This window comes from Pongo abelii, chromosome 20, assembly GCF_028885655.2.
Source record: "Pongo abelii isolate AG06213 chromosome 20, NHGRI_mPonAbe1-v2.0_pri, whole genome shotgun sequence".
Taxonomy (NCBI): Eukaryota; Metazoa; Chordata; class Mammalia; order Primates; family Hominidae; genus Pongo; species Pongo abelii.
Window position 1 is genome coordinate 12,424,616 of NC_072005.2, and position 26,973 is coordinate 12,451,588.

At 41.7% G+C, this 26,973-nt stretch overlaps 2 protein-coding genes and 1 pseudogene across 4 annotated transcripts in view; all 3 read right to left on the reverse strand.

The window, feature by feature from the left end:
• Positions 1-2,663, reverse strand: part of LOC103893060 (zinc finger protein 442) — a 31,093-nt gene extending 28,430 nt beyond the window's left edge. Inside the window, exon 1 of one of the 2 annotated variants that reach the window (XM_054539812.2) lies at positions 2,572-2,663. The gene's annotated coding sequence lies outside the window, so the exon portion shown is untranslated. Of the gene's footprint in view, positions 1-1,978; positions 2,058-2,571 lie in introns of those variants that run through there. The other variant, XM_054539813.2, reaches the window with a different exon arrangement.
• Positions 1,027-11,760, reverse strand: LOC103893063 (zinc finger protein 799-like; annotated as a pseudogene).
• Positions 11,330-23,146, reverse strand: ZNF799 (zinc finger protein 799). 2 transcript variants are annotated; one of them, XM_024237336.3, is made up of 4 exons: positions 22,615-23,146; positions 14,509-14,635; positions 13,815-13,875; positions 11,330-13,418 (listed from the first exon to the last, which is right to left on the reverse strand). In XM_024237336.3, exons 1-4 carry the CDS (start codon positions 22,615-22,617, stop codon positions 11,777-11,779), a joined length of 1,833 nt encoding a protein of 610 aa, XP_024093104.1. In that variant the 5' UTR covers positions 22,618-23,146; the 3' UTR covers positions 11,330-11,776. The 2 variants fall into 2 exon arrangements, with proteins under 2 accessions (XP_024093104.1, XP_054395785.2); XM_054539810.2 differs by lacking the exon at positions 22,615-23,146 and adding an exon at positions 21,094-21,250 and having other exon boundaries at positions 14,509-14,664.
• Positions 23,147-26,973: the final 3,827 nt, after the last annotated feature.

Genomic DNA, 26,973 nt, shown 5'->3' on the forward strand with positions numbered 1-26,973 from the left:
TACAGAAATCCTTACTAACAAAGAACTCAAAGGTATGCTGAAATCCTCTACAGATAAGGATGATGATGATGCAGAAGATTTAGAAGAGGCTGTCCAGAGATGTAGACACTTGAAAAGCTTGCAGCAGTTTTTGGGGCATCTACAGCCTCTGCAAGGTGCAAGTATTAAAGATTACCATCCTCAAGTCAGATCCTTCCATGGAAGAAAGCCTCCATTTCACCTGAGGGATAACATGCCAACAAACACTGCAAGGATTTTTTGATGATTTAAAGGAAAAGAAGAACCGGTTTTCTACAACACTGTTTCTAACTAAATATCTGCAAATATGAAGACAGACCCTTCAATGCTTACAGATCGTTGGCCCTCAAATTGAACAGATTGTGACATTAGTATTATTTAGCCTCCTCCAAGTGTCAACATCTGCAATCAGAACCTGGTTCTTCCAACACAAATGACTGTCCAGACATCCTGTCAAGATTCAAGTTAGCCTGATGTCTCACTGCTTATCTATTATGCCACACATCTAGTCACCTCTACACATAATATTAGTCACCATACAGCAATCAGCATTATCATAATCATTATACTTGGGTAATCAAGCAAGAAGGATTAGAATTTTGGTGAGTATTAACCAAAATTGAAGAAAATTAAACAAAAACAATCTGCCAGTGTTGAACAACAACAACAAAAAACTATAATATTATAGGTGACATGTACTATGCAGGTAGGCCTGCAATGGTTGGGTCTGTCCAGAACATGTATAGACTTCTATCATGATTCCCTAAACAATACAATAAAACAACTATTTACATAGTTGTTACAATGCATGAGGTATTTAATCCAGAGATGACTTAGAGTGTACAGGGAGATGTGGGTAGATAACATGCAAATATGTCATTTTATAAAAGAAACTTGTCATGTGTGGATTTAGGTATGATCAGGGAGTGCTGGAATTAATCCCCTGCATATGTCAGGGGAAAACTGTATTTGAAATAAACTGAAATCACGTAAGCCTTCACCACATGGTTTACATTCATAGAGTTTATTTCTTTTTTTTTTTTTTTTTGAGATGGAGTCTCACTCTGTTGCCAGGCTGGAGTGCAGTGGCGCCATCTCAGCTCATTGCAATCTCCATCTCCTGTGTTTGAGCCATTCCCCTGCCTCAGCCTCCAGAGTAGCTGGAACTACAGGTGCGCACCACCATGCCTGGCTAAGTTTTTGTATTTTAGTAGAGACAGGGTTTCACCATGTTGGCCAGGATGGTCTCGATCTCCTGACCTCGTGATCTGCCCACCTCGGCCTCCCAAAGTGTTAGGGATTACAGGTGTAAGCCACTGCGCCTGAGCCATAGAGTTTATTTCTAATGTGATTTAATTTTTCTCAGGTAAAATAAAATTAATGCTTTCCCACATTCCATACATTTATAGAGTATCTCTCCAATGAGTCCTTTTCTGTCTATGCAAGGAGCTGAGAGAACCCAATGCTTTTCCACATTCCTTACATTCACATAGCTTCTTTGCGGTATGAGTTCTTTCATGTCCTTGAAGGAAACGGGAATGAGTGAAGGCTTTACCACATTGTTTACATTCATAAGGTTTCTCTTTCATGTCATAGAAGGCAAGTGAGCCAAGAGAATGCTTTTCTGCATTCCTTTCATTCATACAGCTTCTCTCCAGTGTGAATCCTTTCATGTTGTTTTAAGTGACCAAAATGACTGAAGGCTTTTCTACATGTTTGACACTCATAAGGTTTTTCTGCTGAGTGATTTTTTTATGAAGAGAAAGGTACTGGAAACAACCAAATGCTTTCTCACATTCTTTACATTCATATGGCTTCTCTCCTGTGTGAGTTGTCTCATGATTTTGAAGGCAATAAAGATCACTAAAGGCTTTCCCACATTTACATTTATAGATTTTCTCCCCAGTGTGAGTCCTTTCATGTCTTTGAAATCCACTGAAATAAAGGCTTTCCCACATACCTTGCATTTATGAGGTCCATCTCCAGTGTGCATTGTCATGCGTCTTCGAAAGTTTGAGCTATGAGATAACGCTTTCCCACACTGCTTGCATTCATAGGGTTTCTCTCCAATGTGAGTTCTTTCATGACTTTGCAGTGAACTAGGACAATCAAAGCCTTTCCCACATACCGTACATTTATGAGGTCCATCTCCAGTGTGCCTTATCATGTGTCTTTGAAAGCTTCCCAGATGATGAAACGCTTTCCCACATTGCTGACATTCATAGGGTTTCTCTGCACTGTGAGTGGTTTCACGTCTCTTAAGGGAAGTGGAAGCACTGAAGGCTTTCCCACATTGTTTACATGTATAGGGTTTCTCTCCAGTGTGAGTTTTTTCACATCTTAGACAAGAACTGTAATCAGAGAAGGCTTTAGAACAGTGCTTACATTCATACGGTTTCTCCCCAGTATGTGTTCTTTCATGTCTTAGATAGGAACTGTAAAAAGGAAAGGCTTTAGAACACTGTTTACATTCATATGGTTTCTCTCCAGAGTGAGTTCTTCCATGCATACGAAATAAACTGGGCCAGAAAAAGGCTTTCCCACACAACTTACATTTATAAGGTCCATCTCCATGCTGCACTGCCATATGTCTTTGAAGGTTTCCCAAAGAACTGAAGGACTTCCCACGTTCCTTACAATCATATGGTTTGTGTCCTGTGTGAGAAATTTTATGTGTTTGAAAAGAGTGGCGATAACTGAAGGCTTTCCCAAATTGTTTACGTGTATTACACTTCTCTCCATATTCCTGATACTCATGTGGTTTGTGCCCAGCATCAACTCTGATGTGGCAATGAAGGGATGAAAGACCCGTGACGACTTCTCCACTCATTCTGTTTTCACACGGACCTACTCCAGGAGGAGTGTGCTTGTTCACAACAGTATCTCCAATCTGGCTAGATGTTTCTCCACAATGACTACTGTCTTTACTGTCAACGAAGCGCTCTACCATATCGCATCTGTAAAAAATGGGAAGTATATTACCAAAGGTTTGTTTATAAATGATTTTATATGTATTAATAGGTATTAGATGTACTTTTTTATTTTTTTGAGACGGAGTTTCACTCTTGTTGCCCTGACTGGAGTGCAATGGTGTGATCTTGGCTCACTGCAACCTGCGCCTCCCAGGTTCAAGCAACTGTCCTGCCTCAGACTCCCAAGTAGCTAGGATTACAGGTATGTGCCTCCACGCCAGGCTAATTTTGTATTTTTAGTAAAGACGGGGTTTCTCCATGTTAGTCAGGCTGGTCTCGAACTCCTGACCTCAGGTGATCTGCCCATCTCGGCCTCCCAGAGTGCTGAGATTACAGGCATGAACCACCGTGCCCAGCCTAGATGTACATTTTTAACATTATCATGCAAAGCACAGGTTTATGTGACGCCTGCTTAAATGTGAATGCAGTGAATGTTGTGCAAGATAACTTGACCCCAAGTGCTTTCTCAATGATGATATTCATATGGGGATTCTTTTTCTTTCTTTTTTTTTTTTTTTTTTTGAGACAGAGTCTCGCTCTATCACCCAGGCTGGAGTGCAGTGGCACCATCTCTGCTCACTGCAACCTCTGTCTTCCAGGTTCAAGCGATTCTCCTGCCTCAGCCTCCCAAGTAGCTGGGACTACAGGCACACACCACCATGCTCAGCTATTTTCTGTATTTTTAGTAGAAACAGGGTTTCACCATGTTGGCCAGGCTGGTCTCAATCTCTTGACCTCGTGATCTGCCCAACTCGGCCTCCCAAAGTGCTGAGATTACAGGCATGAGCCACTGCGCCTGGCCTAAAGGTTTGTTTATAAATGATTTTACATGTATTAATAGGTATTAGATGTACATTTTTAACACTATCATGCAAAGCATAGGCTTCATGTGAAGCCTGCTTGTGAATGGACTGAATGCTGTGCAAGATAACTAAACATCAGGTGCTTTCCCAATGATGATATTCATATGGGGATTCTTAACATTGCTCCCATGGAACTTATTATGCAAACACTTGAATAGCTATGAAACAGTTCAGTATATGCTTTTGGAGAAAATTTTCTAAGAATAAATAAATTTAAGCTGGGTTTGTTCGTTTTCTTTGCTTCTTTGTAAAATTTCCTATCATTTGAAGCATGACTCCAGAGGCATATCTTTCTCTTGTGATTGCAAATTACCTTCCATTTATCCTGGGACTTTTGTATTGATTTTCACTGATCTGGTCTTCTCATTTCATTCCTAAAAGGTAGACCCAGAAAAAATTTTTACAAAATTATAGAAAAACTGTAAGATATTATATATAGTGCAATCATGCAGGATTCATTCACCAAACTACAGTGGACTCTTGAAAACAGTTTTGAATTGCTCAAGTCCATTTATATGCAAAATTTCTTCAGTTTCTGCTATCCCTGAGATAGCAAGACCAATCTCTCCTCTTACTCAGCCTACTCAACGTGAAGACAATAAGGATGAGAACCTTTATGAGCATCTACTTCCACTTAATGAACAGTAACCACAGTTTCTCTTCCTTATGATTTTCATATCACCATTTTATTTTTTTCATTTTTTTTTTTTTTTTTGAGGCAGAGTCTCGCTCTGTCACCCAGGACAGAGTGCAGTGGTGCGATCTCGGTTCACTGCAAACTCCACCTACCAGGTTAAACGAATTATTGTGCCTCAGCCTCCCAAGTAGCTGAGATTACAGGCATGTGCCACCATGCCCAGCTTATTTTTTTGTATTTTTAGTAGAGATGGGGTTTCGCCATGTTTGCTGGGCTGGTCTTAAACTCCTGGCCTCAAGTGATCCGCCCGCCTCAGCCTCCCAAAGTGCTGGGATTACAGGCATGAGCCACCATGCCTGGCCCATATTGCCATTTTCTTTCTTTAGCTTATGTCATTGTGAGAAATATATAACATATATGACATACAATATATGTATTAATCAACTGCTTATGTGACTGATAAGGGTGCCAGTGAACATTAGGTTAAGCTGTGGTGGAAAAAAGTTATATCAGGATGTACAATTGCTTGGGGGGCTGGCACCCCTAAATGCTTTGTTATTCCATGGTCAACCATACCCCCTTTCCATATTCCAAATCTTTGAACAGCATTGCAGATCAAGAAGCAAATGTCTCTAATTGACTAAGTGGAGATACATCATCCTTACCTTAACGGTCCAGGTTCCTGATGGTTTCCTGCATCACATCTTTGTAGAGATTCTTCTGGGAAGGACCCAGCAAAGCCCAGTCTTCCTGGGTGAAGTTCACAGCCACATCCCCAAAGGCCACTGAGTCCTGAAACATCCCACATATGTAGATGAGGAAAGCAGAGACTGACAGTACTGAGAATCTATACTTACCTCTTAAATTTCCAGGGTGTGTGGTTTCTTTTTTTTTTAAGGCGGAGTCTCGCTCTGTCACCCAGGCTGGAGTGCAGTGGTGCTATCTCGGCTCACTGCAAGCTCCGCCTCCCGGGTTCACGCCATTCTCCTGCCTCAGCCTCTCGAGTAGCTGGGACTACAGGCGCCCGTCACCACGCCCGACTAATTTTTATATTTTTAGTAGAGACGGGGTTTCACCATGTTAGCCAGGATGGTCTCGATCTCCTGACCTTGTGATCCACCTACCTCGGCCTCCCAAAGTGCTGGGATTACAGGTGTGAGCCACTGCGCCCGGCCAGGGTGTGTGGTTTCTAAGCATGACATGGTAAATCCACTTTCATTTGCTGTCTACACTCACTGTGTCCCACATGGCAATTCTGATGCTAGAATTGAATGTGTTTGCTAAGGCAAAAGTTGAATTGGAACAGGTCTCCTGTTGGTAAATGAACTCAGTATTATTACATGGACCTTAATGGCTATTTCTACAGTGGATCTGCAGTTCTTATCACGACAAAGTCCTACTCTTTATTGTGCAAAAGAGTTAACATTAGCAGTCCTGAGACTACATATCCTTACAAATGCTTGTTTACAATGTTGGACCTTTTATGGTGTCTAGGCACTGGATTTAGGGAGGGTCCCCACCAATGTGGCTAGTAAAAGGGACTGAGTGTACCTAAACTATTTATGCAAGATAATAAGGCATTTGCTTAGTTCCTATATTCCTCTGAGAATTGGAATTCTGTTTCATGCTCAGCAGAGGAAGTGCACCTGATCAGCCACTGCTAGGTTTGAATGTCTGTCCCCTCCAAAACACATGTTGAAAGTTAATCTCCAAAGTGAAAGTAATAAAAGGTGGGGCTTTAAGAGGTGATTGGGTCCTGAGGGTTTGGACTTCATAAATAGATTAATCCATAATGGCTGAGTGAATAAATGGGTTATCTCAGGAGTGACACTGTGGTCATGTCATGAGAGGAAGAAAAGATCTGAGATAGACGTTCAATCCCCTCACTATGTGATACTCTGTGCTACCTAGGGACTCTGTAGAGTCCCCACCAGCAGGAAGGTTCTCACCAGATTCCCAGCCTTGACCTGAGACTTCACAGTCTCCAGAACTGTAAAAACTAAGTATGATTTCTTATCAATTGCCCAGGTTCACTTATTCTGTTATAAGCAAAAAAAAACAAGAGAAAGACAGCCATGAGGAAACACTGGGCACTGAGTCTAATGAACAATCCTGGTGGATTACATTTCATATTCTTTGTTGCAACTTGTGATTAGGGGGATCTGGCCCAGCCTATGTGCGATTACAGTAAGAGAATATTTGGAAGCTGGCAACTGGTTTCCACTAGATCAAATGCAGTGAAGTATGACAAAAGACTAATAAAATATACTTCACAATCCCAAGGGAAAAATCTTAAACTTATTATTAGGCAATGTCAAAAGAGAAGGAAAGAAAGGGTGGATTGCACATGTTCTTAGAAATAACTCAAAGTCATCTCTTATGAATATGTATAATATTCCATAAATCTTCCTAAAACAGACCTTTAGTAGTCAACAAAAATGACATTACCAAATCTAAAAGTCCAAAATGTCTAAAAATGCTTAAAACTTCCTCATTAAGTGACAGCATTATAAAAACAGATAAAGGATTCTTAAGTTATAATATTCAGCACCCCATACAATTAACAGAAAGATAAAGATAAATAAAAATAAAAGTGAAAATGGAAGGAAAGCCTTATGGAGTTTCTGTTTGTCCTAGGCCCAATCCCTCCCCACCTCAGTGCCAGTCTATATATATATACATATATATATATATATACATATAGATATATATACATATATATATTTTTTTGGAGACAGTCTCACTCTGTTGCCAAGGCTGGAGTGCAGTGGCGCGATCTCGGCTCACTGCAAGCACTGTCTCCCAGGTTCACGCAATTCTCCTGCCTCAGCCTCCCCAGTAGCTGGGACTACAGGTGCTCACCACCATGCCCGGCTAATTTTTTGTATTTTTAGTAGAGATGGAGTTTCACTGTGTTAGCCAGGATGGTCTCGATCTCCTGCCCTCGTGATCCACCCGCCTTGGCCTCCCAAAGTGCTGGGATTACAGGCATGACCCACCACACCCAGCCATTAACCTCAATTCTTTTTTCACATATATTTTAGTTTGTTTCAGAGACAGGGTCTCGCTCTGTCTCCAGCCCAGGCTGGAGTGCAGTGGCATGACCTAGCTCACTGCAGCCTCGAACTCCTGGGCTCAAGTAATCTGGTGATCTCAGCCTCCCTAGTAGCTATGACTACAGGCATATACCACCAAGCCTAGCTAAATTTTCCTTTTTTCCTTTTTTTTTTCATAGATGAGGTCTCACCATGTTGCTCAGACTCGTCTTGAAATCCAGGCCTTGAGTGGGCATGGTGGCACATACCTGAAGTCCCAGCTACTTGGGAGGCTGAGGGAGGAGAATCTGTTGAGCCTAGGAGTTGGAGATGGCAATGAGCTATAATCACACCACTGTACTCCAGCCTGGGCTACAAATTGAGACCCCCATTTCCAGGAAGGAAGGGAAAGGAGAGGAGGGGAGGGGAGGAAGAAGAGAAGAGAATGGAAGGGAAAGGGGAAGGGGAAGGGAAAGGGGAAAGGGAAGGGAAAGGCGAAGGGGAAGGGAAAGGCGAAGGGGAAGGCGAAAGGGAAGGGGAGGAAGGAAAATCCAAGCCTCAAGCAATCCTTCCACCTTGGCCATTCAAAGTGCTGCCATAACAGGCATGAGCGACCATGCACAGCCCACTCTCATTTTTGAGGCTCCACTCTCATAATCTAATCTTTATCATATCTCAAAAAAACCATTGCCTAATACTGCCACATCAGGGAAGTGGAAAAATAAATAAAATTTTATAAGGACACAAACATTTATTCCATAATAAGTGATTTATTAGTAGCTTTTTATCATTTTCTGAATACTCTTCATGTTAATCCCTTATCAGATATATCATTTGGAAATGGTTTCTCCCATTCTATTGGTTACCCAGTACTCTGTTAATATTGCCTTTTGATGCCAAAGGTCCACAAAGTCCAAATTATTTTTTCCGTTGTGGGTCATGCTTTTGGTGCCAAATCTAGGAAATCATTGCCAAATTCACTGTAATACAGCTTTTGCCATGTATTTTCATCTAACAGTTATAGATCTAAGATGGACACTCAGGTATTTCATTCATTTTAACTTCTGTATATGTTAGGTATGGGTACAACATCATCCTGTTGCATGTGGATGTGCATTGCCCAACAGCATCATTCTACAGAAACACTAAGCTATCCCCCATTGAATAGTCAGAGCAGACTTTTCAGAAATTGTTAGACGTTATGTAAATTATTAGACTTTATTAGACTTTCTGTGCTGTCTATCTTGTTGCATTGTCTATTTCTGCGTTGTTACGCTAGTACCAAACAGTTTTTGTTAGTATGGATTTGTAATAAGTTTTGAAATCAGGAAGTGTGAGTTCACCAACTTTGTTCTGGCTTTTTGTTTTTTTTGAGACAGAGTCTCGCCCTGTTGCCCAGGCTGGAGTGCAGTGGCATGATCTCAGCTCACTGCAACCTCCACCTCTCAGGTTCAAGTCATTCCCCTGCCTCAGCCTCCTGAGTAGCTGGGAATACAGGTACGCGCCACCACGCCCGACTAATTTTTCTATTTTTAGTAGAGATGCGATTTCACCATGTTCGTCAGGCTAGTCTCCAACTGCTGACCTCGTGATCTGCCTGCCACAGCCTCCCAAAGTGCTGGGATTACAGACGTGAGCCACCGCATCTCGCCACTGTTCTGGCTTTTGAAGACTGTTTTGTTGATTCAGAGACCCTTGAGATGTCATATATAAAAAAATAAAAAATGAAAAAATGGCTCCTAAGAAGGAATCAAGTGGTCAAACCTATCCCTAAAAGGCTAGCAGGGGTTAAAAAGTGGTATCTCTCAATAAGAAAATACAAACCCAAGATATTTTGAAAAGTGGTACATCACCTTGGAAAGTTCATCATAAGGTAAGAACAAACCAAGAAATCACACACTAAAGCAGAGAGAAGGTGAAGTTCCTCAAAGTGTTAGAGCTGCCCCTACAGTGGCAAAAATGATCCCACTGTTTCATGATAAACTAAGGATAAAGACTAAGAAAGCATTAAGTGTGTGGCTAGAGGACATGTCACAGAACCACATCCCTGCTGATGGCAACATCATACTTGAAAAAACACTTAGCCAGGCCAAGCGCAGTGGCTCACTCCTGTAATCCCAGCACTTTGGGAGGCCAAGGCGGGTGGATCACGAGCTCAGGGGTTCGAGATCAGCCTGACCAACATGGTGAAACCCAGTCTCTACTCAAAATACAGCTGGGCGTGGTGGCGTGCACATGTAATCCCAGCTACTCAGAAGGCTGAGGCAGGAGAATCACTTGAACCCGGGAGGTGGGAGTTGCAGTGAACCAAGATCACGCCACTGTACTCCAGCCTGGGTGACAGAGCAACACTCTGTCTCAAAAAAAAAAAGAAAGAAAAGAAAAAAAAAACACTTAGCCTCTATGAGCATCACTGTGAGGGGGCTGAGGTGAGGAGAGCAAGAGGAAGGAGTTTGAAGCCAGTAAGTTAGGCTAACCATGCAACACAGCGCAGCCCAAGAACTTGAAGACCACAGGACAATTGGCATCGGCTGATGCCAGGGAAACAACAGCATTCCTAGAAGAGCTCATAAAACAGAAAAAAGAAAGACTACCTTCCAGAGTAAATCTTCTATTGTCATGAATCAGGCATGTTCTAGAAGATGCCCAATGGTACCTTCCATCATGAGTGCAGGTACTAGGGTTCGAGGCCTGGAAAGACCACCTTATTCTGGTGCTGTCAGGCCATGCATCACTTCACGAGAACAAGCGAGGCTTCGTCTACTGAGCAATCACCAGGTTCTTTAGGACAAAAGCAAAACTTGCTGGCCTGTGCCCTGGCAAGAACGTTAAGAAGGCTTTCTTCTACCAATGCTTCACTCCTGGTGTGATGGAATACCTCAAAGAGAAGGGACTGCCACTCAAGGTCTTCCTCAGAATTGACAACACTCTGGGCCATCTCTTCAATCTCTTTGTTTTGCCTAAAAGAACATGCAAGTGATATTTCTGCCTCCTAAAACTACAGCACTGGACACCCAATGCATGTTACAAGCCATCATGGAGTAAGGGAGTCAATGATTTCAAGGGCTTCCCCACTATTAATGCAGTTATTAAGAATATGTGAAATGTTGCAAAAAAAGTTCATGGAGAACGCTGTCTGAAATGACTGAGGATGACGTTAAGGAACACACCGAAGAGCAAAGAGAAACCCTTAACAACTAGGAACTTCAAAGTCTGCTGAAATCCACTACAGATGATGATGAGCTAGAAAATTTTGAAGACACAGAGACATTGATTTGGACACTTGAAAAGTCTGCCACAGTTTTTCAGTAGGCAAAGGTGAAAAAGAGGTATGATCCTCAAAGATCCTACAATGGAACAAAGCTTTCAATCCACCTGAGAAATAACAACATGCCTATAAGCACCACAAGATTTTTTTTTTTAATGAAGCAAAGGAAAGGAAGAACTAGCTTCCTATAACTAAGCATCTGCAAAGAAGATGGAACATTCAATGGTTACAGATCTTCAGCCCTCAAGCCAAACAGATCCTAACATTAGTATTACATAGCCTCCTCAAATGAGTCCACATCTATAATCATAAGTTGGTTCTTCCAACATAGATGATAGTCCTGATGGCCTGTCAAGATTCAAGTTAACCTGACGTCTCAATACTTACCCACAATGCCATACATCTAGTCATCTCAACACATCAAAACATTGGGCGCCACAGAATCATCATCATTGTTATAATCACTATACTTGGGTTATCAAGACAGAAGACCCAGGGTTTTGGTAAGTGTTAACACATTAAACAAAAGCAATATGTGAAAGCTGAAACAAAGAAACTTTAATGTTCCGGCTGACATATACTATGTTGATAGGCTCACAATTACTGCATCTATACTGAAAATACATAGATGCTTTTCCTTATCATGATTCCCTAAACAATACAATAGAACAACTATTTGCATACCTTTTACAATGCATGAGGTATTTTAAGTAATCTAGACGTAATTGAGAGTATACAAGAGAATGCGGGTAGGTTACAAACATGTCATTTTATAAAAGGGACTTGACATGGCTCATGGAGTGCTGGAACCAGTACCCAGCTGGTATCAAGGGATGACTGTACTGGAAAGAAACTGAAACTACTTAAGGCTTTACCAAGTACTTACATTCACAGGGTCTATCTCCAATGTGTTTCATACAAGTTTCTGAAATGAAATAAAATTAATAAATGCTTTCCCACATTCCATACATTTAGAGAGAATGCTAGTGAGTCTTTTTATGTCTATGCAAGGAACTGAGAGAAGCAAATGCTTTCCCACACTCCTTACATTCATATGGGTTCTCTCCAGTGTGAGTTTTTTCATGTCCTTGAAGAAAACGGGAATGAGTGAAGGCTTTACCACATTGTTGACATTCATAGGATTTCTCTCTCATGTGAATTCTTTCATGTCGTAGAAGGCAAGTGAGCCAAGAGAATGCTTTCCTGCATTCCTTACATTCATAGGGTTTCTCTCCAGAGTGAATCCTTTCATGTACTTTTAAGTTACCAAAATGACTGAAGGCTTTCCTACATGTTTTACACTCATAAGGTTTCTCTCCTGTGTGAGTCCTTTTATGTTGAGAAAGGTATTGGAAACAACTGAATGCTTTCCCACATTCCTTACACTCATATGGCTTCTCTCCAGCGTGAGTTGTTTTGTGATTTTGAAAGGAGTAGAAATCAATAAAGGCTTTCCCACATTTGCATTTATAGGGTTTCTCTCCAGTATGAGTTGTTTCATGCCTTCGAAGGGAACTGGAAATACGGTAGGCTTTGCCACATTGCTTACATTTATAGGGTTTCTCTGCAGTGTGAGTCCTTTCATGTCTTTGAAATACACTGGGATAAACAAAGGCTTTCCCACATATCTTGCATTTGTGAGGTCCATCTCCAGTGTGCATTGTCATGTGTCTTCGAAAGCTTGAGCTATGAGATAATGCCTTCCCGCACTGCTTGCATTCATAGAGTTTCTCTCCAGTGTGAGTTCTTTCATGACTCTGCAGTGAACTAGGACAATCAAAGCCTTTTCCACATATCTTACATTTATGAGGTCCATCTCTTGTGTGCGTTACCATGTGTCTTTGAAAGCTTCCCAGATGATGAAATGCTTTCCCACATTGCTGACATGCATAGGGTTTCTCTTCAGTGTGAGTTGTTTCGTGTCTTCGAAGGGAAGTGGAAGCACTGAAGGCTTTCCCACATTGTTTACATGTATAGGGTTTCTCTCCAGTGTGAGTTCTTTCGTGTCTTAGACAAGAACTGTAATCAGGGAAGGCTTTAGAACACTGCTTACATTCATACGGTTTCTCCCCAGTATGTGTTCTTTCATGTCTTAGATAGGAACTGTAAAAAGAAAAGGCTTTAGAACACTGCTTACATTCATATGGTTTCTCTCCCGTGTGCGTTCTTTCATGCATATGTAATAAACTGGGCCAAAAAAACGCTTTCCCACACAACTTACATTTATAAGGTCCATCTCCACGCTGCACTGCCATGTGTCTTTGAAGGTTTCCCAAAGAACTGAAGGACTTCCCACATTCTTTACAATCATATGGTTTCTTTCCAGTGTGAAGCCTTTCATGTGTTTGAAAAGAGTTGTGGTAACTGAAGGCTTTCCCACATTGTTTATGCGTATCTGGCTTCTCTCCACATTCATGATACTCATGTGGTTTGTGCCCAGCACCAACTCTGATGTAACAATTAAGGGATGAATGATCCATGACGATTTCTCCACTCATACTGCTTTCACATGGACCTACTCCAGGAAGAGTGTTCTTGGTCACAATACTATCTTGAATCTGCCTAGATGTTTCTCCACATTGACTTCCATCTTTACTTTCAACAAATCTCTCTAACATACGACATCTGTAAAAAATGGGAAATAGATCACTAAAGGTCGGTCTATAAATAATCTTATAGGTATTAATAAGTATTGGATGTACATTTTTAACACTATCATGCAAAGTGTAGGCTTCGTGTCCTGCTTGAACGTGAATGGACGGAATGCTGTGCAAGGTAACTCGACCCAGGTGTTCTCAAGACAATCACATTCATATGTGGATTCATAATATTGTTGCCATGGGAACTATTTTACAAACACTGAACAGTTATGAAACATTTCAGTATATGTTTTGGAGAAAATTTTCTAAGAATAAATAAATTTAAGCTAGGCTTGTTCATTTTCTTTGCTTGTTTTTAAATTTTCATGTCATTCTCAGAATGGCTCCAGGGACATATCTTTCTCTTCTGAGTGTAAATTACCTTAGATTTTTCCTGGGATATCTGTATTGATCTTCAATGTTCTGGTCTTTCCATTTCATTCCTAAAAGGTATACCCAGAAAAATCATTACACATTTTTACAAAATTGTAGACAAACAGTAAGATTTTGATATACAGTGCAATCATGAAAAGTGCATTCACTGAAGTACAGCTGACTCTTGAAAAACAGAGGTTTGAACTGCACAAGTCCATTTGTATATACATATATATATGAATGTTCTTCAGTCTCTGCTACCCAAGACACTAAGACCAGCCCCTCCTCTTACTCAGCCTACTCAATGTGAAGACAATGAGGATGAAAACCTTTCTGAGGATGCACTTCCACTTAATGAACAGTAAATACAGTTTCTCTTCCTTATGATTCTTTTTAACATTTTCTGTTTCTAGCTTACTTTTCTGTGAGAATATAGGATGTAATAATACGACATAAAATATATGTATTAATCACTGCTCATGTGACTGATAATGCTGCCCATCAATAGTAGCCTAAGATGTGGACAAAAAGTTATATGAAGATGTACAACTGCTACAGGAGCTGGCATCCCTAAACCCTGTTTTTTTCTTTTCCCAGGGCCAACCATATCCCCTTTCCATATTCCAAATCTTTGAACAGCATGAATGACCAAGAAACAAATGTCTCCAATTAAATAAGTGGAAATGCGATGTCATCCTTACCTACACAATCCAGGTTCCTGATGGTTTCCTGCATCACATCTTTGTAGAGATTCTTCTGACAAGGACCCAGCAAAGCCCACTCTTCTCGGGTGAAGTTCACAGCCACATCCTCTAAAGCCACTGAGGCCTGATCCATCCCACATGTACAGAGGAGGAAGGGTGAAAATCACAGTACTGAGAATCTATACTCACTTCATAAATTTCACATGATGCTGTGGTTTCCAACCATTTTATTCAATGACATGGTAAACCCACTCTTATTCTCTGTCTACACTCACTTTCTCCTATACAGTAACTCTGAAGCTACAGTTAAACATGTTTGGTAAATTAACAGTTGAACGGAAACATGCCACTTGTTGGCGAACTAAGTGAGTGAATCACATAGCCTGGATCACCCCTAATGTCTATTTCCACAGTGGGTCTGCAGTCCTTGGTATGATAAAGTCCTACTACTTATTGTGCAAAAGGGAGTCACCATTAGCAGTGCTGAGACTGCGTGTCCTTACAAATGCTTTTTCACAAAGTTGGGCTTTTCATGGTGTCTAGACAATGTATTTAGGGGAGGGTCCCATGAGCGTAACTAATAATAGGGGTGGAGTGTGCCTAAATTGTTTATGCAAAACAAAATAGTTATTTCCTTAACCCCATCTTCCTTCTGAGAGTTTGGAATTTTGTTACATATTCAGCAGAGGGAGTGCACCTGATCAGCCACTGCTAGGTTTGAATGGCTGTCCCCTCCAAAATGCACAATGAATGTTAATCTCCAAAGTGGCAGTTAAAAAAAAAAAAAGTGGGGTTTAAGAGGTGATTTAGTCCTAAGGGTTTGGACCTCATGAATAGATTAATCCATAATGCGTGAACGAATAAATGAGCTATCTCATGTCCTTCTGAGAAGAGAAAGAGATCTGAGCTAGACACTCAGCTCCCTCACCATGTGATACTCTATGCCACCTAGGGACTCTGCAGAGTCCCCACCAGCAAGAAGGTTCTTACCAGATGCCCAGCCTTAATCTTGGACTTCCCAGCCTCCAGAAATGTAAAAATTAAATACTGTTTCTTATAAATTACCAAGGTTCAGCAATTCTGTTATGAATAACAAGAAACACGATAAGACAGCCACAAAGAAACACTCTGGGCATTGGGTCTATAATGAGCTTTCTGGGTAGATAACATTTCATGTTTTGTTGCAGCTTGTTATTTAGGGGATTTAGCCCATCCAATGTGATTATACTTACAGAGAATATTTGAAAGCTGGCAACTAGTTTCCTTTAGATCAAATGTAGTGAAGTATGACAACAGACAGATAAAAGATATTTCACCATCTCGAAGGAAAAATTTTAAACATTTTGAGTAATGCCAAAGGGGAAACAAAGAAGGGGAAAGACTGCACATATTCTTTTTTTTTTTTTTTTTGAGATGGAGTCTCGCTCTGTCACCCAGGCTGGAGTGCAGTGGCACGATCTCGCTCACTGCAAGCTCCGCCTCCAAGGTTCATGCCATTCTCCTGCCTCAGCCTCCTGAGTAGCTGGGACTACAGGCGCCCGCCACCACACCCGGCTAATTTTTTTTGTATTTTTTTAGTAGAGACAGGGTTTCACCGTGTTAGCCGGAATGGTCTCGATCTCCTGACCTCGTGATCCACCCGCCTTGGCCTCCCAAAGTGCTAGGATTACAGGCGTGAGCCACCGCGCCCGGCCAACTGCACATACTCTTAGAAAGAACTCAATGTCATCTCCCATGAATATTTATAATACTTCCTAAGTAACTAAAACAAACTTTTTAGTAGTCAACAAAAATTACATTACCAAATCTAATAGAACTCACAGTATCTAAAAAATGCTGAAAACCTTCTCACCAAGAAAGTGCAGCGTTCCAAAAACAAATAAAGGATTTTATTTGGCACCCCATACTATTAACAGAGAGATAAATATACATATAAAGAAAAATGAAAACTGGTAGAAAAGTCTCGTAGAGTTTTTATTTGTCCTTGGCCCAATCCTTCCCCCTATCAATGCCAGTCTTGAACACAGCAGCCCGAGTTCCCAGTATAGAACCCTGGACACTAATTCTAGAGACAGCAGATCAGATCTTATTTGCAAATTATTGCCTTGCATTTTCCAATCTGTATAAGCACTATCCAAAGGTCTGAAACAAGGCTGCTTTTTTTTTTTTTTTTTTTTTTTTGAGACAGAGTCTTGCTCTGTCACCCAGACTGGAGTGCAGACGCACAACCTTGGCTCACTACAACCTCTGACTCCCGGGTTCAAGTTATTCCTCCCTGCCTGAGCCTCCTGAGTAGCTGGGAGTACAGGTGTGCTCCACCACATCCGGCCAATTTTTGTATTTTTACTAGAGACGGGGTTTCACCCTGTTGGCCAGGCTGGTCTCAAACTCCTGACCTCAAATGATCCGCCTGCCTTAGCCTCCCAAAGTGCTAGGATTACAGGTGTGAGCCACCGCACACAGCCAAGGCCCTCTCTTCTACTTTATCTACAATACAACATATCGGGGTCAAATTTGGCAGGAACTGCATGAAAATGTTGCAAAATACCCAAAAACCCTGTAACCAACTGGAAGAACAGACTATGATTAAGACATACAGTAGACCAACTAAGTCATGGAGAAAAAGAGCTGAAGAGAAAATGTCCCCCAGATATCAGGGTACTCAAAAGCACCCAGGTATCCTGGGGAATTGAGAAAGCCCCATGCATGCACAGTAAATAACACATTTTCACAGAAGACACCGGAGAAGAAACCCTCATCTTCACTTCTGGCTGATCTGTAGGTTTAGTTAAGCAGAACATAAAGCATAAGTAGAGTATTAAACAGCCTGGCTAAGAGTTCAAGGGATGCCCCGGGCACAGAGCCATCCACAAAGACTGGAAGAGGTCAGGCTTTTGTATGCTTTATCTTTTTTACTAGCTTCTAGCATTCAGGAAATCTCTGCCAGAACACTGGATGAACACACACTAAAGAACAGAGATGTCAGTTTCTACAGCAAATAAGGAATACAGTCTGTGCAAACATACTTTGAAAATGTTATTAAACAAATGAACAATTACAGTCTTCAACATACATAAATAGAAAACAGTGAGGAAAGAAGAAGAATCCAATTTTCAGAATTACCCCATTATAACATTCAGATGTCTACTCTTCAACACAAAATTATGAATACAGAAAAACATGAAAATATGCTTCATCAATTGGAAAAAATATAATTGAGATAAGGCATCTCTGAGAAACCTCAGACACTGCACTCACTGAATAAAAATGTTAAAGCAACTATCTTAAATATGTTCAATGAAGTAAAGGCAATGATGAACAAATAACTAAAAGAAAACCAGAATATAGATGTAGAGATAAAATAATATCTATTAAAAAGTAGAAATAAACTGGGCGTGGTGGCTCACGCCTGTAATCCCAGCACTTTGGGAGGCTGAGGTGTGTGGATCACCTGAGGTCAGGAGTTTGAGACCAGCCTGGCCAACGTGGTGAAACCCTATCTCTACTAAAAATACAAAATTAGCTGGGCATGGTGGTGTACGCCTGTAATCCCAGCTACTTGGGAGGCTGAAGCAGAAGAATCGCTTGAACCCAGGAGGTGGAGGTTGCAGTGAGCCGAGATTGTGCCACTGAACTTCAGCCTGGGCAACAAGAGCGAACCTCTGTCTCAAAAAAAAAAAAGGGGTAGAAATTTAGCCATATAGAATTTATGCAGCTGCAAGGTACAACTAAAATGAAGACATCATCACAAGTGTTCAACAGATGTAAGCAGCCAAAAAAAAAAAAAAATTCAGTTAAAATGATGATAAACCAATTGAAATTAATCTAATGGGGAAAAAAAAAAGGAAAGAAATTGAGAGAACGTGTGACCAGTGTACTTGTCTTGCCAATAATGTTAAAAGAAGTTCATCAGAGAGAAGAAAAATGATACAGTTTAGAAACTCAGATCATACACACACACACACACACACACACACAAATATATACATATGCATACACATAAAGAGCATTAGAAAATAATTCAATGAAGGCACAAAACTTATTTCCTTTTCTTATTCCTATTGGATATCATAAAGGTTTGTTCAAAAAATAATATCAACAATGTATTGGGTGGTTATAGTTTATGATAGGGCAAATGACAGTGATGTTAAATTGGACAGGAGGGAGGAATGATGAACACTGGGTTATATGAGCATTACCCCATAAGCCAGTACGGTGTTACTTAAAACTGAAGGTCCATTTGTTGTGAATGGTTTACTCCAAATGCTAGGGAATTCAATAATAAAATTTAAAGAAACAACAGCCTGTCACAGTGGCTCACCCCTGTAATGCCAACACTTTGAGATACAAGACAAGAGGTTTGCTTAAGATCAAGACTTTGAGTCCACACTTAGCAACACAATGAGACTCTGTCTCCACGAAACGTGTAAAAAAAAAAAAAAAAAAAAATTAGCCAGGCGTGGTGGCCTGCACCTGTAGTCCCAGCTACTCAGGAAAGCAAGTAGGGAGGATCTACTGAGCCCAGGAGTTGGAGGTTATAGTTAACTATGATTGCTCCACTGCACTCTAGCCTAGGTGATAGAGCAAGACCCTGTCTCAAAAAAAAAAAAAAAAAAAAAGAAAGAAAGAAACAAGTAGACTTGCTATACTATTAGAAGAAAACATAATCATATAGACTCCTCAGTTAAAATAAAAGGAGACAGAAAAAGAAAGGAAGTTGAAAAAAACAAGCATAACAAACATAAAACAATTACATATGTACATATGAATCCAGATATATCAATAACCACTTTAAATGTGTATTATATGAATATACCAATAAAAAAAGACAAGGACTGACAGAGTAGAATAAAAAAAACAAGACCCACCAATGTGTGCAAGAAAACTATTTTTTTTATTCTCTCAAGAAAACTATTTTAAGTAGAAAGAAACAGGTACATTAAATATAAAGGTGTGAATAAATATACGCCATTCTAGCCCTAATCAAAAGCCATATGGGGCTGGGCATGATGGCTCATGCCTGTAATCCCAGCACTTTAGGAGGCCAAAGCTGGCGGATTGCCTGAGGTCAGAAGTTCAAGACCAGCTTGGCCAATATGGTGAAACCCCGTCTCTACTAAAAATACAAAAAAAAAAAAAAAATTAACCAGGCATGGTGGCACGTGCCTGTAGTCCCAGCTACTCGGGAGGCTGAGGCAGGAGAATCGCTTGAACGCAGGAGGCAGAGGTTGCAGTGAGCTGAGATCATGCCACTGCACTCCAGCCTGGACAACAGAGAGAGACGCTGTCTCAAAAAAAAAAAAAAAATTGGTCTTAGCTGGAGGTGGGGGCATTGGCCTCAGGCCTCTCTGCCATAGTCAAAGCTACTCTCTTACCCTTCTATGCTTTACATGGATATTTAAAAACAAAATACTCATGTTTGATGAATCCAGGAAAATCACTCAAATTCACTGTTTATGTCTATGGGTGGGAAGGAAATTGTAAGGCACTTACATTTTATAGCTCAACAGGAAAAGCCCAAATACCTATCCCTTCCAGACAATGAATGTCATTTAATTACTATTTCCATGATAGTAAGTGATATAGTAAAAAATAATTATATTTTACTTCTTTAGCTGTTGGAAAGTCCTGTCCCACAGAATTTAGCATTCATCTGTCAAACCCATATAACAGGAATAGAACAGATTTCTCCATTGTCCCAAAATCTCCACCCTAAAAAGGAGAACTGAACTTTTGTTAAATCTTTTTAATTCAATGTACCTACTACACTTTCTTGTAAAAATGTATTCCTTTTTTGCAGCCATAATGGAAGAAGGTGTTTTCCTTGGTAGTAGTTATACTACTAAGTCCTGAAATTCCATCTGAAATCATCCAAAAAACAAACACACCTGAGAAACACACTACACAAGCTCTGGGGCAAAAAAAATAAATAAAGGCTTTTAAATAATGGAACAGAAGATTACATATACCACTTATATTCTGAAATCCAACTCTTTCTAGAATTACATATACCATTTATTTTCTGAAGTCCGACTCTTTCCAACTTTGGGTATACTTTGTCTTCAAAGTATACAATAACAATCTCTAATCACAGGATGCATTTTACAGTTAATCAAAAATTTAGGCTGAAAAGAGTAAACATATCTTTTCAAGCTAACAAACTCAGGAATGAGCAGTGCTGACTGGAACACAGAAAACTCTAATGCAAGAATCAGGGCGGGTCATCCTATCACCTGGGACATCCCTTAACCCTATTCTGGTCACCACCCTCCCAGGAGACACTGCCTTGTGTGCTTTTCAGGATCTTGCACTACCTCAACGGGCAGGTTCTCCAGTCCTTAGATAGAACTTTCTCCCTTTTAAGTCTGAGAGAGTCCAGAAGGCAGAAATCATTTCTGGTTTTTTTCCTGTGGAATATGACCATGAAATTGGCTGTTCGGTCATGTGTCTCCAAGGAATGGAAACTAGGGTTGGGAAGAAAAGGTGAGTGTCCCAGGGGTTAGCTTTTTACAGGAATTATATACCAGAAGATTCCTCCCATCCCAGTGGATCCAGTTGCTCACCAGGGGGACCTATCCCCCATCTCAGGCTGTCCCCTGGGAGGAGTGACCCAGGGGATGATATTCATTAGACCCTCCAAGAGACTTGGCAGCTGTGGACATCCTTTTTTTTTTTTTTTTTTTTTTTTGAGACACGGTCTGCCTCTGTTGTCCAGGCTGGGATGCAGAGGCACGATCATAGCTCACTGCAACTTCAAACTCCTGGGCTCAAGCCATCATCCCACCTCAGCCTCAGGAGTAGCTGCGACTACAGGTGCCAGCTACCAAGCCCAGCTAATTTTATTATTATCATTTATACTAGAGATAAGGTCTTGCCATGTTGCCCAGGCTGGTCTGGAACTACTGGGATTAAGCAATACCTCTGCCTTAGCCTCCCAAGGTGCTGGAATTACAGGAATGACCCAACGTGTTCAGGAACCCAAAACAATTCTTTCAAGAAAAAGCCATACATTGCTAGCTGAAAATAAGATGACAAACTAGTGAAATATCGCCTGGGGGCCAAACAGTTCATACTGTTGCTGTGAATTAAGGACAGAAAGCCTGGGGAAGTCTCTGGAAACCAAGAGATTTGCTGCCAGCCCTAGGAGGAGTTAGGATGAGAGAACACGGTGGTAGATTTGAGACCCTGCTGCCCACATCTTTGGAAGACTCAGAGCGGAAACAAACGGTCGCCCTTGGAAAGAAAGAAGGGACTGAGGACCACAGAGACCACAGCTCCTCCCACACACAAACCCCACACGAGTCTGGATTCCGCCTGGTGACTCGTCGTCACCGTGCAGCCTCCTCACCGGGTTCACAGGAACTGCGAGCCAGGCTGGAGGCGAGATTGCAGTTAGATATTAACCAGGTGCCCTCAGCCCCGCTGCCTCACGGGGCCGCCTCCCTGAGAGTCAGGTCACAGCAGACGCTGACCGCCGGCTTCCCCATTGTGCCTGGGGATAAGATCTCCGAGAGCTGCTCAAGAGTCTCCAGAGTTCTGTCTCAGATCCTGAATCCCAGCGGAAAGGCTGGCGCCAACCAGGTTGAAGACCCCACGAGGGAGCCCATTCAGCAGAATGCGGTTTCTTCACCTCCTGTCCCAGGATTCACCCCTCACTTCCCCACCAACCAACGACCCTACACCCAGCCGCCCCTGTCCAGACCCCAAATCCCTCAGGGAGGCGGATATAGGGTGTCCTCCCCTCTCTGGCTATTAAACTGTTCTGCTGCAGCCCTCAGCGTCTCGGTGCAGTGAGTCGGGCCGCAAACCTGTGTTGGTTACAGCAGCACAATCTGGGGACACGCGGGGCTGCGGGCGCGGAGCTGCCAAGAGAGGGCGCCGGGGCCGCAGTCGCCGCGCAGGAACGGGACAGGATGCCCGGGGTCCCGGCTGCAGACCCAGCCCCACCCTGCGGCCGAGGGCCGACCTACGCCAGGGGGACCCGGGTCCGGGTCCGTAGATCCCGGAGTCGCCCGCGGGGAGGCCCGGGTCCAGCCACAGCCGATTACGGCCGGTTCCACCCAGCCCCTCCCCCGCCTCGGGACGCCGGCCCCGCACACGCACCATTTCCCGACTTCCGCGGTGTCCCAGGTCTTCCCGACGGCTCCCGATGCCAATGCGGGTTCCAGCAGGACAAAGGATACCACAGAACTTCCAGGTCGTCTCTCAGCTACAGAGCCCAGCGCCGAGCGCAGGTGGGTGTAGAAGACTCCGCGGGCTTTTTCAACCACACATTCCTCTGGGCAGCGCGCCTGATTGACAGTTCCCACGAACCCGCCCCACGGCCCTGATTGGATAGGGCGTCAGGTCCCGCCTCTTGTGGACTGATTGACAGAAGAAGCGATCTTGCACAGCTGAGTGAAGCCGGATGAGCAAGTTCCTGACACAGCCCTTGGCAGGGCGGGCTTCCTCCCTGCACTTTGATCTGAATCCTCCCGAGGGATATTTGCACTTAAGCGGAATTTCCTGCCTGTACTCAGTACGACCTCCTGCTTCTTCCTCCTGGACACGGACTGACAAACCAATTATACTTTCTTTTTTTTTCGAGAGAGAGAGGCAGTCTTGCTCTGTCGCTCAGGCTAGAGTGCAATGGTGCGAGGCTCACTGCAACCTCCGCCTCCTGGGTGGGTTCAAACAATTCTCCTACCTCAGCCTCCCGAGTAACTGGGATTACAGGCGCGCGCCACCACACCCGGCTAATTTTTGTATTTTTTAGGAGAGGCTGGGTTTCACCATGTTGGCCAGGCTGGTCTCGAACTCCCGACCTCGTGATCCGCCTGCCTTTGGCCTCCCAAAGTTCTGGGACTAGAGGCGTGAGCCACCGTGCCTGGCTCCAATTATACTCTTTTTCAATGAAATTTTTCAAAAATTTTCAATGTACAATTAAATTATTTTTTACTATAGTCACTCTGTTGTGCTAGCAAATACTAGGTCTTATTCATTCTTTGTAACTATTTTTTATACCTATTAACCATCCCCACTTCCCCCATAACTACTCCTTGCTACTACTTTTCCCAGCCTCTGGTAACCATCCTTCTACACGTTTTTGGTTGTTTGAGACGGGGTCTTGCTCTGTTGCCTAGGCTGGAGTGCAGTGGGGGGCCATCATGGCTCACTGCAACCTCTACCTCCCAAGCTCAAGCAATCCTCCTGCCTCAGCCTCTCAAGTAGCTTCGGATTGTTCACTGTTGGCATATAAAAATGTTATTGATTTTTGTATGTTATTTTGTATCCTGCAACTTTACTGAATTTATTTCTCAGTTCTAATACTTTTTTGGTGGAGTCTTTAGGTATTTCCAGATATAAGATCATATTATATGCAAACAAGGATAATTTGACTTCTTCTTTCCCAATATGGATGCCCTTTATTTCTTCTTCTTCTTTTTTTTTTTTTTTTTTTTTTTTTTTTTGTCTTATTGCTCTAGCTGGGACTTCGAGTACTGTGTTGAACAACAGTGGTGAAAGTGGGCATTCTTATTGTGTTCCAGATCTTACAGGAAAGGCTTTCAGTTTTCCCTCATTCATTATCATACTAGCTGTGGGTCTGCCATATATGGCTTTTATTATGTGAAGGTATGCTCCTTCTATACCCAGTTTTTTTTTAGGGTTTTTATCATGAAGGGATGTTAAATATCATCAAAAGCTTTTTCAGTACATATTGAAATGATTATATGGTGTTTGCCCTTTATTCTGTTGAAATGATACATCACATTGATTGATTTGCATATATTGAACCATCCTTGCATCCCAGGGATAAATCCCACTTGGTCATGATGAATGATCTTTTTGGTGTATTGTTAAATTCAGTTTGCTAGTATTGAGTTGAGGATTTTTGCATCAATATTCATCAGTGACAATGGCCTATAGTTTTCTTTTTCTGACATGTCTTTGTCTGGTTTTGGTGTCAAAGTACTATTGGCTTTGTAAAATAAGTTTGGAAGTATTGCCTTCTCCTCTGTGTTTTGGAATAGTTTGAGTAGGATTGGTATTAGTTCTTTTTTAAATGTTGGTAGAATTCAGCAGTGAAGCCACTGGGTTCTGGGGTTTTCTTTGCTAGGAGACTTTTTATTATGGCTTTGATCTCGTTATTTGTTATTGGTCTGTTCAAGTTTTTTATTTCTTCATGGTTCAATGTTGCTATGTTGTATCTGCCTAGGAATTTATCCATTTCTTCTAGGTTTTCCAATTTATTGGTATATAGTTGTTCTTAGTTGCCTTAATGATCCTTTGAATTTCTGCAGTATCAACTGTAATGTCTCCTTTTTCATCTCTAATTTTATTTATTTGGGCCTTTCTGTTTTTTTCTTAGTCTACCTCAAGGTTTGTCAATTTTGTTTGTATTTTCAAAAAACCAACTTTTTGTTTCATTGTTCTTTTCTATTGTTTCTTCATTTCAAATTCATTTATTTCTACTCTGATTTTTATTATTTCTTTTCTTCTACTGATTTTGGGTTTAGTTTGCTCTTGCTTTTCTAATTCTTTAGGATGCATTCTTAGGTTGTTTATTTGAAGGTTTTCTTCTCTTTTTTTTTGATATCAGTTTCACTTCACTCTTGCAGCCCAGGCTGGAGTGCAATGGCGCAATCTCAGCTCACTGCCACCTCTGCCTCCTGGGTTCAAGCAATTCTCCTGCCTCAGCCTCCCAAGTAGCTGGGATTACAGGCACCCACTACCATGTCTGGCTTATTTTTGTATTTTTAGTAGACAGGGTTCCACCATGTTGGCCAGGCTGGTCTCGAACTCCTAACCTCAGGTGATCCACTCACCTCGGCCTCCCAAAGTGCTGGGATTACAGGTATGAGCCACTGCACCCAGCCTGAAGGTCTTCTTCTTTGTTGATGTAGGTGCTTATATCTATAAACTTCCCTCTTAGTACTGCTTTTGCTGTATTCCATAGGTTTTGGTATGTTGCATTTTCATTATCATTTGTTTCAAGCAACTTTACAATTTCCTTCTTAATTTCTTCACTGACCCATTGGTCATTCAGAAGCAGACTGTTTAATTTCCATATGTTTGTATGGTGTCCAGAATTCCTCTTGTCATTGATTTCTAGTTTATTCCATGTATTCTCTGACACAATTTAAATTATTTCAATTTTTTTGGAGTGTTTTAAGACAGGCTTTTTGAACTAACATATGGTCTATCCTTGAGAATGATGCATGTGCTCGGGAAAAATATGTGTATACTGTAGCTGTTGGATAAAATGTTCTGTAAATATCTATTAGATCCATTTGATCTATAGTGTAGATTAAATCCCACTTAATCTTTCTTTTGTCTGATTTTTCAGTATATATTGAGATAATCTTTGTCGATTTACTGTCTGGAAGATCTGTCCTGTGCTGAAAATGGGGTGTTAAAATCTCCAGCTATTATTGTATTGGTCTCTCTATTTTTTATTTTTATTTTTATTTTGTTTTTTGAGACAGAGTTTCGCTCTTATTGCCCACGCTGGAGTGCAATGTTGCAATCTTGGCTTACTGCAGCCTCCTCCACCTCCCAGGTTCAAGCAGTTCTCCTGCCTGCTGGGATTACAGGCGTGAGCCACCATGCCCGGCCCTCAGTGCCAGTCTTAAAGACAGCAGCCCGAGATCCCAGTATAAAATCCTACTCACTCAATTATCATCTTTGTATTTTCCAATTGGTAAGGGGACTTTCCAAAGGTCTGAAACAAGGCTCTCTGTTCTATATCATCTACAATAACTCAGTCCGGTCAAATTTGGCAGGAATTGCCTAAAAATGTTGCAAAATACACCAAAAGCCTGCAACCACCTGGTAAAACAGATTATGATTATGACATACCATCTCTGATGGTTAATACAGAGTGTCAACTTGATTGGATTGAAGGATACAAAGTATTGATCCTGGGTGCCTCTGTGAGGGTGCTGCTAAAAGAGATTAACATTTGAGTCCCTGGGCTGGGGAAGGCAGATCCACCCTTAATCTGGTGGGCACAATCTAATCAGCTGCCAGTGAATATAAAGCAGGCAGAAAAACATGAAAAGGAGAGACTGGCCTAGCCTCCCAGCCTACATCTTTCTCCCGTGCTGGATGCTTCCTGCCCTCGAACATTGGACTCCAAGTTCTTCAGTTTTGGGACTTGGACTGGCTCTCCTTGCTCCTCAGCTTGCAGACAGCCTATTGGGGGACCTTGTGATCGTCTAAGTTAATACTTAATAAATTCCCCTTTATATATATATCTCCTATTAGTTCTGTCCCTCCAGAGAACCCTGACTAATATACCATCTAAATCCTGGGGCAAAAAAGTTGGAGAGAAAATTTCCTCTAGAAACTAGAGTATTCAAAAGCACTCAGGTATACTGGGGAATTGAGAAAGCCCCATGCATGCACAGGAAAGAACACATTTTCACAAAACACATGATAAAACCCTCATTTTCAGCTCTGGCTGATCCCTAGGTTTAATTA

Excerpts from the sequence above, each read along its gene's own strand:
- ZNF799 (XM_054539810.2), bottom strand. The coding sequence starts at position 21,250 with ATGATCGTGCCTCTGCATCCCAGCCTGGACAACAGAGGCAGACCGTGT. Across the intron at positions 14,665-21,093 it reads TCCCAGGGGACAGCCTGAGA|TCCTCCTCTGTACATGTGGG; the intron begins TGGGGGATAGGT and ends GATTTTCACCCT. Across the intron at positions 13,419-13,814 it reads TATCCCAGGAAAAATCTAAG|ATGTCGTATGTTAGAGAGAT; the intron begins GTAATTTACACT and ends CATTTTTTACAG.